Consider the following 15,607-nt stretch of genomic DNA (forward strand, 5'->3'; position numbering starts at 1 on the left):
GATCAAGACCCAATTTGTCTACCACAAACTATTGCAAATACGAGCAAGTGTTGTGGTCCCCGTTTCCTTGTGTTGTCGGCAGCATTGAGCGAAAGCAACAAGTTTAAGTGGTGGTCCCGAACTCAACGAAGAACAGCCAAAGATATGTTGTCCTTGTCTTACAAATAGTATGGCCACAATGGACAAAGGTGATAAGGACGAAAATCAGAACATTAAACGACAATCAGAAACAAAAAAAGAAAGTTAACTAAGGGTGCGTTTGGTAACGTTTCTGTTTAAAAATTGTTTAAAGGAACAAAAATAGAAAAAGTGTTTGTTCCCAGGGGACATTTTGAACAAAAACGCGTTTGGTAAATCTGTTCCAAAATATAAAAAGAATAAAAACACGTTTGATAAATTTGTATAATTTTTTTATTTCTTTTAATTTTTAAATATTTTTATTTTATTTTTCTATTTTCTTTCTTATTTTTCTTATTTATTTTTCCTTTTTTTCTTTTTTATTTTTCCTTTTTCCTTTTTTTTCTTCTTTTGGCGGTCGGCGACGTGGGCCGGAGAGGGCCGGCGGCTCGCCCAACCACGGCGAGGCTCGCGCCCTCGCGAGGCCGAGCTCGCCCGGCCTAGGCGCGAGGTCGGCCTCGCCGCACCGGTGGAGACGCTCACGGGAGGAGACGCTCGCGGTGGAGACGCTTGTAGCGGCGGGCGCCAGGAGAGGACGACGGTGGAGAAGTCGGATGGTCTCGAGACAAAGGCGGTTGTCGGTCTTAGGAGAGTGGGAGGCGCTGGAGAAGACGACGATGGAGACGCTCGCGGGAGGAGAGGCTCCTTGCGGGGAGGACACGATTTTGTTCCTTTTTGTTCTTCAAATATGTTTGAAATAAGAAACATAAAATTTGTTGTTTCTTACATTTACTGTTAAATTTTTGTTTTTAAACAAAAACAAAAAGGAACAGAAAACAAAAAAAAAAAGGAACAGAAACGCATCCAAACGCGTTTCTGTTCCTTTTTCGTTCCTTAAAACGAAAAATAGAAAAAGTGTTCAAAACAGAAAAAGAAATGCAAACAAACAGGCCCTAATTGTGTTGCCACGAATAACTTTGTTTGTGCTAAGGATAGTAGTTTGTGGGCTCAGCTTTCGGCCGTGGCTTTCGCTTTCTCTACTATCTTGGGGCTGGAATACATCAGGAACTTGAAAGGAGTCTCACCTAAAAGTTGACTCTTCTAGTTTTTGGCTAGTTATCTCTATAGGCCCTTTGAATTAATCTGTTCATATCTTAACTTGTACTCATGACCCATTCACTTCGGTCAGTTTAACTTGTGTTTCTTTGGTTTAACTTGTTAAAATATGTCTTGAGTTTAAGCTTATTGAATGAACCCGATCCCAATTTATTTGCGTGTTAACTCGGTAGATCAAAGTTCAAGATTGGATCTTGCATAATGCAGAAACCTCATTCATATTGGTGGCGTGATCTTGAATATGTCCTTTACGAGCTGTAGTCGGCGAAAAAAGCGAAAAATTATATATACGCACGAGTTGGTTTCTACATTGAAGTTAGCAAGGAAAATAAATTTGAGGAGAGTTGACCGTGGATTTTTTTTCCCCCACGTTGGACTCGGTTTCATGAAGGGTTTTGTTTCTTATGTATATTATAAATACGGGCTGAATAATTGCTGGAATTTGGGCGCGCCGTTGTTGATTTGCCGTGAGTGCTTGTTCGTGAAGGCGGTCTTCGTGCTGCGGTTGATGTATAAAGGTCTTCTTGAAGCGCGGTCTGTATACAAATGTTTGGTAGGCAAAGACGTGCAGAGAAAACTCTTAAATTACATTCATCAAGTTAGTGTTTGTAGCCGTGAAATATTGTGGTAAAATTTGTGAATTTCTTTATGAGATTGAGAGATTATTTCGTAAGGAATTTTGAAGTTAAATATTGCGTGAGTTATTGGATGTAATTGGGGCTTGGAAAATATCGAGAGCATTTGAGTAACTTGAGTATCTAATCTCCATCGCATCGCTTGATTTATAGCAAATTCGTCGCTACTCTCCCCATGGACATAGTTCTCCACAATTGAATCACGTAAATTTAGTGTCTAAGTTATTTTCTTATTTTGTCTATTTTACCTTTCCGCAATAATTGGTATCAAAACTAGACTTCATAGAGTTGAAGCAAATCGATGGCGACAAAAGAAGGAAAAGTGAGAATTGAAAGATTTGATGGGAATTATTTAAATTTCTAGAAGATGTAGATTGAAGATTATCTTTACTAGATAAAACTGCACTTGCTCCTATATGGGGAGAAGCCAGAGATGATGAAGCAAGCTTATTGGGATTTGTTAGACAGACGAGTTATGGGTTTTATTCAGTAGACGTTGACTCGTAACATCACGTTTAACATCGTGAAGAGGAAGACCATTATTGATTTGATAAAAGCCTGTTTGATATGTACGAGAAGTCCCCTGCAATCAACAACGTTTATTTGATGCGACATCTGTTTAATTTAAAGATGAGTGAAGCCTCAATTCTAGATCATATCAATAAATTTAATGTGATTGTTAAAGATGAGCAAAGGTGCGTTAATTGCAGATCATATCAATAAATTCAATGTGACTATTAGTCAATTGAGTTTAGTTGAGATTGATTTTAAAGATGAGGTCAATATTCCAACTATCGGATAATGAAGATAATAGAATTAAAGCATCTTAGAAAGAATTGTCTTAAGTTGAAAAATGAGAAGGGTAAGGAAATTAAGTGCCAGACACCTAAAGTGCCAAAAGTTAAAAAAGTGATACTTAAGTATAAAAAATGGAGCAAATAAATCAGTTAAGCGCCAATGGCAAAAATCCGACCAAACTGCTAAAGTGGCAATTTTCTGGTGAGGTAAGTGCAAAACGATGTCATTTTTTGTATGCTTGATGGCTAAACAAGTGTAAAACTGATGTCGTTTTGCTGTTGACATTTGACGTGGGTAAATAATTAATATAAAAAATTAATTAAACTAAATTTAATACTATTTTTTAAAACAAAAATAAGGAAGATGATGAACAGTTGCAGGCGGTTAAGGAATCAGCCCTCGTAGCCGTTGTTGGGACGGACTGGCGAGGATGGGGGGAGGTCAGCTGGTGACCTCGATTGATAGAAGGCAAGGGCTTGCAAGCCCTCACTCAGATCTGAGACAAGGGTCGTGGCCTTCCTCCAAACATGGCAAGGGTTGTTGACCCTTGCACAAGCTTACCGGGGTGACCCCCCGCAAGCAATGCCCTTGGCCCAGTCGGGCAAGGGTTGACCCTCATTGAATTTGGGGGAGGGCCATGACCCTTGCCTTAGATCTGGGCGAGGGCTTATAGCCCTCACCTCCGATCAGCTAGGGTTGTGGGGTTTTAGCCCCCTTGGACAACGGTGGCGAGGCGATGGCGGTGAGGATTGGGCCCTTAGTCACTAGCAAATATTCATCTTCTTCCTTCCTCTTTTTTTTTTTTTTAAATATAAATATAAATTAAATTATTTTTAATATTAAATTTCAAAACCACGCCAAAACGACATTGCTTTTACACTTCATTGTTGAGTTAGTTCTTTGACGAGCCATGTAAGCAAACAAAATTAATAAAAAAAAATTACTACATAGGATTTTTGATGGGATTCATTGGAGGTGGCACTCAAGTATCTATTTTTTCAAAAAAGATGACACTTAAGTGTCACTTTTTTAATTTTTCGTACTTAAGTGTCCCATCGTGCTAAGTTTTGGCACTTGGAGTGTACATTTGCCTAAGGAAATTATAGTTAATTTTGTAGATAATATTGCAGTTGTAGTTGATAGTGCCGATTATATCTTGTTTGTCACTAATTATTTATCGTTTGATGGAAGATGAATTATGGATTTTGGTTGTTCTTTTCATGCTACATAAAATATAAACTAGTTTACTACTTATCATTACGGAATGGTAATGAAGTATAGTTAGGGAACAACGTTGAATGTGATGTTGTTAGCATTGGTTTTGTTAGAATCAGAATGCATGATGATATTGTGAGATTATTGATTAGAGTGAGGCATGTTCCAGAGTTAAAGAATAAATTGATTTCCTTAAGTGCCATAGATTCAGTTGGGTAACGATCTATTTCAAAATGTAGAATTCTAAAAATTATTTGAAGTGCTTTGGTAATAATGAAAGAAATCAAGCACGGTGGCCCGTATGAACTTCAAGGTAAGACAATGATAGATTTCGCTATAGAAACATCGGATGCATCTATTTGAGAGTCTAAATTGTGACAAATGCATTTGGGACACATTAGCAAAAGAAGCTTGAAGATTTAAGTGAAAGAAATCTATTATATGGTTATGTTGCTAATGAATTGAATGTATATGTACATATTTGTACACGTGTTTACATGTGCCGGCAAAAAATATTTCCAATAATAAGGTGAAGATTTTGCTTGTGATGAGCATTATTGAGTACAAGGCAATTTTCCCCATCAATAGTAGTGGGCCACGTAAGATGACTGGTAATAACTTGATCATCATCAACGACTTCTGGTGGAAATTAATTGAAAGGTTTATATTAGAATTTCGTGCAAATGTTTAAGACTAAAATGATAAAATTAAAATTTTATAATTAAACATATGCGCAATAGGTTAAAGATTGGTTGAATAATTTTCCCTATCAATTTTTCAAATTTCTAGGACGATAGAATAATAAATAAAAAAAAAAAACATGTATTTTGCCGGAAAAAATTATGCTATTGTCTCACAAGATAATTGGGTTTGACCTAGAGATAGGTTTGGCTCTTTCCATGTTGTCTTGAAAACAACTTCCTATGGATCCTAATCAACTGTAGATTACCTACATTTATGAGTCAGTTGGGCGAAATTGGAATATACAAGATTTCTTGTTTGAAGACTTATGACCTAGCATACATTCTTTAGATTTATATCTGGTTAATGATGTATTTCATAGTTAAGTAAAAAATGGAGGCAGAAATATAGTGCAAGTGCCAAAACTTGGCATGGGGACATCTGAGTGCCAAGTTTGATGAAGCCTCTCGAAAATCTTATGTGGCAATTTTTTTATTAATATAACTCGTCTACATGGCTCATCAAAGAGTTGAGTCAGTAAAAAAGAGGCAAAACGACGTCTTTTTGCCTCTTATTTGAATTTTAAACTAAATTCAAAACCAAATTTAAAAAAAGAAAGGAGATCGCAGAACCGTGAGGGCTGTGCAAGCCTTTGCCGCCGCCTCCCCACCGTTGCCAAGAAGGAATGGTGGAGGGAGGGTCAGTTAGTGTTGCTTGGCCTAGGCCTGGCGGGTCGCTAAATCAAGGGGAAAGCCGCAACCCTTATCCCAGATTTGGGCAAGGGCTTGCAGGCCATCACCACTAGTTGACCGAGGTCGTTGGCCCCTGGCTAGGGCCAGAGGTGGTGGCGAGGACTTGCATAGCCCTTGCCTAACACCTTCTGTAACTTTTTCTTCTTTTTTTTTTTATTATGATTATTTAGTTTTAAATTTATTTTAATTAATATTTCTATTAAAATTCAAATTTGAGTTAAACAACCTCATTTCGACTTATTTAGCCATATCAGCATGCAAAACGACATCATTTTGTACTTGTCTTGCTAGAAAAATGCTACATCAATATTTTTTATTAAATTTTATCGCCATTGATATTTAATTAATTCATTTTACTCCGATTTTAACACTTATGAACTTTTGACATTTAGGTGTATCCCGTATCAAGTTTTGACACTCCATATATCTCGACATCGCAAAATAAATGTAGTCAACTGCTATGGCATACAACATATAGATCTTATAGCGAAAAACACCCAGTTCATGTAATCTTGCTAGCACCATAATTACCAATAGAGCTTATAGCAACGTGTTGCACTTTTAGTGGTACTAAATTTTTGGGAAATTACAAGCTACCTCGCTACCTCATCCTCGAGAGATTTTTCTTGGTCTATAGAAGGAGGTACCCCATAATTATGCAAATTGTTAAGAGACGAACTTTTCCATGCCTTGCCCTTCAAGCTTTCCAGAGATTAAAAAAGATAGCCAAATCACAAATAAAGATTGACTCATGTAGTAGCGAGACTCTGGATCTTCTCAATGAAATTGTTAACGATCCCGAGGCTTTGATCATCTGCACAAGAGAAGAACCAAAAAGAAAACTTAGCGCCAACATGAATTCGTAGAAAGCGAAACATCTATGGCATCTCAGAACACAACGTTCCTATCCCTCGATACACGGGAGATTGCTCCCGACAAAATTACGATCGAGTGGATGTTCACTATCCACTTTTTTCGTTCTATTAATTGATGAAAGTAAGATTAAGAACAAAGGAGGAACTGAAACATTGGGAAAAGAGAGACTGAATCACTTGGTAGTGACACTAACCGAGTCTGGGGATTGTGTGGCCCTTCGGGTGATGGAGGACGATCGGATCCACGAACAAATCGAGCTGAGCAATCGACTCCGGCTTCAGGAAATCATTCTCGCCTAACAGCACAACAGTCACTTCTTAATTTATCAGTTAACGAGGCCATGATGCGTACCCACTTAATCTATAATCTCTTTCGTAGTTAGCTAATTGACCGTTAGAATAAGTAAATATTAAACTACACCTTCATTTATAGCTTAAGATTTTAAAATAGTTGGCAGTGATCTCACAAAATCTCACATGATATCAGAATTGGAGATCCTAAGTTCATATCTTACTAGACCCTATTTGCCTTCCCAATTAAATATATTCACACTTAGTACTAAGTAAAAATACCAAACTAAGCGTGAAATGAAGCGTTAAAATAATTAAATATTAAATCACATCTTCATCTAATAGCTAATCCCACAAAATCTCCCATTGACCTTGCCAGTGTTTGAAGAAGCTTCAATTTATCATGTGGATCTTCTTGCGCACCTTGATATTGACACTTCTTGTTTAGGTCCTAATCCCCGGATTCAAAGTGTAAAACAAGGATGGATTATGGTCCAACTTCATTGGTCAAGACTGGATCGATAGCATTCTATATGAAGCTGCAACTCGGAACTCATTTAGACCTTTAGGTGGAGGACAGCACCAAAAAATCATCACTATTCCCACTTTGGTTGTTGAAATTTAGCCTAACGAGGTCACGCGGTGGTTGTAACAACTAATTATAGTTAACTAACATCGTCGTTGTCAGGCACTGTCGGACTAGACTTTAAAACTTGTAAGCGAGTTAATGGTGATTGGATTGCAGTAGAATCGAAGAGAGCTAAGTTCAGGGAGTTACCTATAACATGAAGAGAAGGGCACTTGACAGGAGAGGAAAACGCATTAGCTGCTAGTGGAGGCGCACCGTATGTTGATCCGCCGAGCTTAGCCCCAGCAATTAGAATCAGAAACTTGATCTTGGGCACCTTCGTGAGTACCAATCCCTGCAGATTTCAGCATTTTGTTGATGCTTCGCATTTTTCCTTTCATTTATGTGTTTTGATTTGGAATTTTTGTTGGGATAATTAGATAGAAAAAAAGTGTACCTCTGCCTGCATTCCTGGCAATGTTGCAGCTAGCATAGCTCCCTGGTAATCAAAACAGGAAAATCTTGTAAACATGGCGATGAAGTTTTTGTTAGTTTGTCTCTTTTCTTTCTTCTTGTGGCCCCAAAACCTAAAGAATTTAAGAACTCGAACAGGCCCCCAAAAGAATAGATGTTACTTTGTCCTTTCATTTGACCGGACTCACCTGGGAAAAACCCAGTAAACCATCAAAGGGACCGTTCTTCACCATGAAATCTTCAATGAGAGCGATGCACTCTTCAAAGTTCTCGTACTCCGTAAAATCCTGGAACCCCAACACTCTCAATTATCAGCTCGATGAATTTCCCCCGTTTTTTTGCTAAAAACCCGTTTGGTGCAGCTGTAGCTGCACCGTGCTACGATCGGTGCTACGATCGTGCCATGACATTTCGTAGCACTGTGTGCCTCACAAGGCTGCAACCATGTGGTATAGTTAAAGTTACACCAAATGGAATCCAGATGAAACTGGAAATCTGACCTGATTGGCTTGGAACCACTCGAAGTAGGGCGGATCGAAGATGCCCTCCACGCCGGACTGGCCCGTGGACGGGTATGGGGCGTCGAGGTACACCAGATCCAGCTTCTCCAGGACAGATTCGGGCCATTTATGGATCTGCGTCTCGAGGATCTTAGCGCTCGTTCTGAACCCGTGGAGGCACAGAATCCTGGGCTTCTCATGGGTTTGGTTTTCAGTCATCGCTTTCGCTTTCTCCTACTATCCTGGGAATGAACTAGAGCAGGAATTGGAGAGGAATCTCAACCACAAGTCAATCCTCTGGTTTTTGGTCCGTTCTTTCTGGTGTCCATGTGATATAATTTGTTCAAAGCCTAACTTGTATGGATGACCCATTCGCTCCGGCTCTTAAAGAATCCCCACCAACCTCAACCACCAGCAAATCTCGAGTTTGGACCCAGTGCTATTGACCAACCGGCCAAACTTGTGCTTCTCTGCCTTTCACTTGCAACTTGACCCTTCATTGTCTTTACCAAATGAAAATTGTGTGATTTCGGTTCATGCTGGGCGGCGTATCGAACCATTTAAAGATTATGTCCAACAAGTTTGCTTTTAACATACGACTGGACTAGAACTCGCGCTTTGCGAGCGTGGAGCAGAGCGGGCATCCTCAATTGAAGTCCCATCAAAACATGAAACGAAAATCAGAAAGGAAAAAAGAACGTTAACCAATTGTGTTGCCATGAATAACTGTGTTTGTGCTAAAGATAGTAGATTGTGGGCTCGGCTTTCAGCCATGGCTCTCACTTTCTCTACTACCTTGTGGGTGAAATACATCAGGAACTTGAAAGGAGTCTCGGCTGAAAGTGGACTCTTCTGGTTTTTGGCTAGTTCTCTCTATAGGCCCTTTAACACAATCCGTTCATTCTTAACTTGTATTCATAACCCATTCACTTCGGCTGGTTTAACTTGTAATTCCCTGTTTTAACTTACAACTTGACCCTTCGTTATCTTACCAAATGAAAACTGTGTGATACTGATTTAGGTAAGGCGTACCAAACCGTTGAAAGATTATTTCCTCCATCCACAGATATAACCAAATGAATTCCACGGATAGCCAAAAAGTCCGATTTTTTAACGTACAAACCGGCCATAGAACGCTCGCTTCGCATGCGTTTGGGCAGAGGAGAGGAGAGGCACTTTTGATAGAAGTCCCATCAGACCACGAAATGAAAATCACAGAAAAAGAAGAATATCATCCAACTGAGTAACTTCGAGTAATTATCATTCGCAAGTCGAATCTCAGATGAGAATTATTATTGATCTTCATTGCTAGTTGCAAGGAAGCGCCTCATGTGGTGGCCAGATTCAGGATCTTCTCAACGAAATTCTGCGCAATCTTTACGCTCTGATCATCTGCACGAGGGATTGAAACAGAAAAGAAAACAAAGCACCGGCTTGGATATATAGAAAGAGAATTAATTCAGGGGTTCTTTAGAGAACGAGAATTTTGATCCACCACATAGACAGGATTCTATCTAAGGGCAAAAGATGGATTGAGACAATGAGGAAACGAGACATGAATTATATATAATCAGTAGGGGCACTAACCAAGCCTGGGGACTGTGTGGGCCTTTGGGTGATGAATGACCAGCGGATCCACAAACGAATCAATTAGAGCAAGTCCCTCTGTCTTCTGGAAATCCTGCTCACCTACAACAAAATAATGACATCTGTATCAATAATTTTTGGTGCGTTCTTAAAAGGCTATCATGCAAGGGTGATCAGTTGCAAAACATATTGTTTTCTACCCTAGAACCAAGAATCAGACTAGGCAAGGTCGGTTCCTAGTTTGTGAAACTAGAAATCGGCCCACCCGGTCTTGGAACCACCAAATTCATTTTTTTTTTTTAAATTCCCCACAAGTGGGAGTTTCTCAACATCAAAAGAATTAAATAATTTACTAATTAGAATTTGCTTCAGAATAAAAAATAAATCAATAAAGAAAAAGAAATCTTGGTTGGTTGGTTGATCTGATCTTGTACACAGAACCGGAAACTGAACCAATTATTCTCGATTCCAAATTTTGGATTCGAGAACTACCGAGAACTAGCCGGTTCAGTCCAGTTCTCGAGTTATACTACGACTGATGCACACCCTCTAGTGGATTCCATTTAGTATTAGTATGTGACAGATCTATAACTGCATCATGTGTAACTGCATTGTGAAGTACTATAACCTAGGTGTTTTTAGCGGCCTTTGCTTTTAAAGTTTCAATAAAATCTTTATAATTGCTTTCTCACCAAATGCGCTGAGTGCACGACCAATTTCACCAAAATGAAAGTGAAATCGTTGGTTCATATGCTGCTTTACAACAATCGACGAAGAGTTGAATTTGAAGAGGGAGAAGATAACTAATGGTCTAAAACTCCTTCAACAACATTTAGTGGTAGGAAAATTATTCACAATCTCCCTTCCCATAGCTGAAGCTAGTCTAACGACTAATGTCGCGTTAGGAAAGATATCCCTCCCCTTTTCGGTCGTATCGTCATCGTCGTCGAGCGCAGCTAGGATAGACTTTCCAAAAGCATAGCGTTTATGTTAACAGAATCGACGAAAGCTGGAGTTTAGGTGGTTACCTATGAAATGAAGAGAAGGGCACTTAATAGGAGCCGCAAACGCGTTAGCTACGAGCTTAGGTGCGGTGTATTTTGCTCCGCCTGCCTTAGCACCGGAAATTATAATCACAAACTTGATTTTGGGCACCTTGGTGAGTGCCACTCCCTGCAAATTTCAGCATACGTTAATTGCACGAACTTGACGACATTTTATCGGCTTGTTTTCCAATTTTGCATGTCGAATATCGACCATCAGTTTCGAATTCAGGGAAAAGTAGAAATATGTCTTACTTCCTCCTGCATTCCTGGCAATGTAGCACACAGAGAAGCCCCCTGGTAATCAGTAATCAAGTACCAAAATCGTTTAATCAACGCACAAAATTGAGATGGAAAGTGAAGAAAGTTTCTTTCTATTTGACCAGGATTCACCTGGGAAAAACCCAGTAAGCCATCAAAAGGGCCGTTCTGCACCATGAAATCTTCTATGTAGGCGATGCACTCTTCATAGTTCTGGTACTCTGTATGATCCTGAAGCAGGACACGCCCATCATCAGCTCCAGGAATTTTCCCTTTTTCTCTTTCTTTTCTGTCTTCTCTAATCGTTTTGGTGTAGCTATAGCTTTGCGGTACTTAAGTCATGCCTAGACCTAATCAATGGGCAGACCGGCCAAATGCCAGGACGAAAAATCATTGCCCTGGCCGTTGTGTGATTGGAATTATCGACATGTTTTAGTGTTGGTTCATAAGCTCCTCGAGAATGATCGGCTTTTGGATGTTTCTGGCACCTGGTGGAGAAAGGGAAAATCCTAGAACGGCTGGAGATGCTATCGTTGTCGGGTATCGCATCCGTGGCTCTGGAAAAGGCCAAATCTTTTGAAAGGCACGTTGGCGCAACATGGCATCGTATATTGTAATGCAGTTATTGGACAACACAGTTAGACTAATCCGACCTAAAAAAAAAAAAACCCTCCAAACAAGGCCACGGACCTGATGGACCTGGAACTGGAACCACTCGTAGTAAGGAGGGTCAAAGATGCCCTCCACGCTCGACTTGCCAGCAGAAGGATACCGCGCGTCAAGGAACACCAGGTCCAGCTTCTCCAGGATGGATTCGGGCCACTTGCGGATCTGCGTCTCGAGGATTGCGGCGCTTGTCCGGAACCCATGGAGGCACAAAATCCTGGGCTTTCCAGGGGCACAGATTTTGGCCATGGCTTCGCGCTTTTCTCCGCCATCTTTTGGAGCGAAATGCAGTTGCATTAAGTAAGAGTGCGTCTCGACTAGAAGCTAGAGTCCTCTAGCCCGTCTAACGGCGGCCAGCCGGCTGGAGTAATCAACCTTGTTCACGACCCATCCTCATCAGTCTCTCGAGTATACACGCCGACGCTCACCATGTAAGTTTAGATCCTAATGCTACTGACCAACCTGATCAATTAAGAGTAAACTAGGGGTAGCTCGAAGGCACGAATTGGCTTAGCACGAGGTCCATTTAGGAATGGAGAAGTTACACAAGTGGAGGGCTCTAGCTGGCTGGCAGCCATTTCTTAGAGTAATCACTATATATGTTCGAGATACTGTCCGATATGACCCTTCTTGAGTACAAAACACGAGATTTGCTCAAGTGGCCACTCAAGGAAAAAGTACCAAAAAAGTCATAAACCTATTGTATTGGTACCAATTCAGTCCTAAACTTTTCAATTTGACCAATTCAATCCTAAACCTTTTTAAATTGGTACAAATTCAGTTCATCCAGCCAATTTTGGCCTACCAGCTTGACATGGACATCGGCTAGTAACCGAACGTTGACGTGGCAATTTTTAATATTTTTTTTTTTTTGAATTTTTTTGAATTTTTTTGAATTTTTTCCTTTTCATTTTTTTTCTTTTCATCCTTCTTCCTCCTTGGACTGTTCCGGCCACTGGGCGAGGGCCTCAAAGCCCTTGCTTGCCGCTGGCGAGGGTTGCGGCCCTCGCTCGGCCTCTCACAGGGCTGCCGACGAGGCGGCTTCGCCTAGATCTGGGCAAGGCTAGCCTCGCCTTGGCCTCGCTGGTCGCGGGCGAGGGGCCGGCGAGGCTAGCCTCGCCAAATCTCGGTGAAGCCACCTCCCCCGCGGCCCTAGGCGAGGCTGAGCGAGGGCTGTGACCCTCGCCGACGGCTGGCGAGGGCTTTGCGGCCCTCACTCGGCCTTGCCCTGGCCTTGCCGTGGGCAGTGGCTGCCTTCACCCCAGCAAGGCCTAGCGAGGGCCGTGTTGGCCTTGTCGGTCGCGGGCGAGGCCGCCTTCACCCACGGCAAGGCCAGGGCGAGGCCTCACCGGCCTCTCGCCCGTGGCCAGTGAGGCCAAGGGCAAAGTCACCTTGTTGGCGGCCCTGGGAGAGGCCGGGTGAGGGCCGCGACCCTCGCCGGCGACAAGCGAGGGCTTTGAGGCCTTCGCCAGCCACCGCCGGAATAGTCCAGGGGAAGAAGGAAGAAAAGAAAAGGAAAAAGAAAAGAAAAAGAAAAAAATTCAAAAAAATTCAAACAAATATTTTAAAAATTGCCACGTCAGCGTTCGGTCACCGGCCGATGTCCACATCAGCACCGGCAGGCCAAAAATTAGCCGGATGGACTGAATTGGTACCGATGTAAAAAGGTTTAGGACTGAATTAATACAAATGCAATATGTTTATTACTTTTTTAGTACTTTTCCCGCCACTCTTCCCATATAAGAAGGGAGAGGTAGGAGGTTCAATCCATCACCTTCTCAAGAGAGTTGGCATGGGGATGATTTAACTTTAAGTGTGGGTTTCGACTTTCACATCCTATAAGAAGATAAGAAAAAGTCTAATAGTGAGAGTTGGAAGAGAAGTAGAATAAGACTGACAAAAAAAAAAAAAAAAAAAAAAAAAAAAAAAACCAAATCAACTTCTTGCAATTTCGCATATATGCCAATTCAATTATAAAACTTCAATTTGCCTAATTTGTCTTAAACCTTTTTGAAGATTTTCCCATAAAATCCTTTTGGCAAATTTGACTAGAAACCAGAGACATTAATGTTGGCCATCTTATGTGGCGTGATCGGAGCTAACAGGGACATTTTAAAATTTTAAAAAAAATTTATAAATTTTTTGTTATTTTTTCTTTTATTTTCTTGCCCCTGCCCAATAGCAAGCAACCCTAACAACCCTTGTTGACACAATAAAAAAATAAAGTAAAAGAAGAAAGAAAGAGAAAATTAAAATAAATGGGAAAATCACACCTCACCATTTTACTAATGTGAGACTTTCTAACACTTTCTCCAAACCAAACCATGAACGCACATCCACTTGCCCGGAATTTGGGGCTCATTAATCTAGAATCGACTATGATATCATTTCTTGAGAGCATGCAACAGAAGCAGGACGCACCCATCATCAGCTCTAGGAATTATCCCTTTTTCTCTTTCTTTCTTTTTTGTTTTCTCTAATCGTTTTGGAGTAGTTATAGCTTTACAGCACTTCAGTCGTGCCTAGACCTGATCAATGGGCAGATTGAACCTGATGCCATGACGAAAAATCATTGCTCAGGCCGTCATGTGATTGGAAAATATTCAACTTATCGACATCTTTTAATGTTGGTACATAAGCTCATCGAGAATAATCGGCTTTCGGATGTTTGATGGCACCTGGTGGAGAAAGGGAGAATCCTAGAATGGCTAGAGTTGCTATCATTGCCGGGTATTGTATCCGTGACTCTGGCAAAGGCCAAATCTTTGGAAAGACATGTTGGTGCCTAGGAAGTATCAACATTCTCTTGAAGCCTTCATGTCATATAAAATTTCGACATGTGTCACGGACCTGATGAACTTGGAACTGGAACCACTTGAAGTAGGGATTGTCGAAGTTGCCTTCCACGCTTGACTAGCCAGCGGAAGGATGCGGGGCGTCAAGGAATGCCAGGTCCAGCTTCTCCAGGACGGATTCGAGCCACTTGCGGATCTGTGTCTCGAGGATTGCGGCACTGTCCGGAACCCGTGGAAGTACAAAATCCTGTGCTTTCCAGGAGCGCGGATCTCGGCCATGGCTTCGCTCTTTTCTCCGCCATCTCTTGGAGTGAAATGGAGTTTGCATTGAGTAAGTAACAGCGCGTCTCGGCTAGAAGCTGGAGACCTCTAGCCCGTCTTAACGGCGGACGGCTGGCCAGAGTTATCGACCTTGTTCACGACCCATCCTTATCAATCTCTCGAGTTTCCACGCCGAGGCCTACTATGTGAGTTTAGATCCTAATGCTACTGACCAATCGGATCAATTAAGAGTAAACTAGGGGTAAACCCCAAGGTGGGAATTGGCTGAGCTCGAGGGGTCCATTTAGGAAAGGAGAAGTTGCACCAGTGGAGGGCCTGTGTTTATTTTTTAGAGTAATCACAATTTTTTTGTTCGAGAAACTGTCCGGTTTGACCCTTCTCACGTACCTAGCTAGTTTTTGGTGATTTTGTATTAGATGCCCGATTCAGTTGTAAAACTTTCAATTTGTCAAATCTAATTCTAAACCTTTTGACAATTCACCAATATAGTTTTTTCAGCCAATTTTAACCGTAACTACAAACATTGACACCGGCCATCTTACATGACACAGCCGCAGCTAATGTGTACAAGTTTTTAATTTTAAAGAAAAAACAATTTTTTGTTATTTTTTCTTTTCTTTTCTTGCAAGAACTGCAAAGCCCTCGCTTACTCAACAATCCTCATCAGCCACAATGAAAAAAATAGAAGAAAAAAGAAAAGGAAAATGACACACATGATTCCTTAATTTTAGCCTAATATGCAATGTGGTTTCTAAATTTTTTATTGGTTTGATTTGGTTCCAAAACTATAACCTAATTTGCAATATGGCTCATGAGCTTTTAATTTATTCAATGTGATCCCTAGACTTTTAGTACATATTCAATTTAGTTCTTGAATTATGTGAAGATATTCAATATAGTCCATGAAATATAATTAATGGAAAGACAATATTAAACATTTTTATATAGTTC

General features: G+C 40.8%; 2 protein-coding genes across 2 annotated transcripts; both read right to left on the bottom strand.

Moving 5' to 3' along the window:
* Window positions 1–5,775: 5,775 nt before the first annotated feature.
* Window positions 5,776–8,514, bottom strand: LOC104415747 (esterase AGAP003155). Its single transcript, XM_010027102.3, has 6 exons — window positions 8,023–8,514; window positions 7,711–7,809; window positions 7,506–7,547; window positions 7,259–7,403; window positions 6,384–6,485; window positions 5,776–6,128 (listed from the first exon to the last, which is right to left on the bottom strand). The coding sequence occupies exons 1-6, from the start codon at window positions 8,239–8,241 to the stop codon at window positions 6,064–6,066; spliced, it is 672 nt and encodes a 223-aa protein (XP_010025404.1). The 5' UTR covers window positions 8,242–8,514; the 3' UTR covers window positions 5,776–6,063.
* A 598-nt stretch (window positions 8,515–9,112) lies between these two features.
* Window positions 9,113–11,843, bottom strand: LOC104415748 (esterase C25G4.2). Its single transcript, XM_010027103.3, has 6 exons — window positions 11,604–11,843; window positions 11,046–11,144; window positions 10,908–10,949; window positions 10,638–10,782; window positions 9,610–9,711; window positions 9,113–9,414 (listed from the first exon to the last, which is right to left on the bottom strand). The coding sequence occupies exons 1-6, from the start codon at window positions 11,826–11,828 to the stop codon at window positions 9,350–9,352; spliced, it is 678 nt and encodes a 225-aa protein (XP_010025405.2). The 5' UTR covers window positions 11,829–11,843; the 3' UTR covers window positions 9,113–9,349.
* Window positions 11,844–15,607: the final 3,764 nt, after the last annotated feature.

The sequence above is a fragment of the Eucalyptus grandis genome, chromosome 8 (assembly GCF_016545825.1).
Source record: "Eucalyptus grandis isolate ANBG69807.140 chromosome 8, ASM1654582v1, whole genome shotgun sequence".
In the NCBI taxonomy this organism is placed as follows: Eukaryota; Viridiplantae; Streptophyta; class Magnoliopsida; order Myrtales; family Myrtaceae; genus Eucalyptus; species Eucalyptus grandis.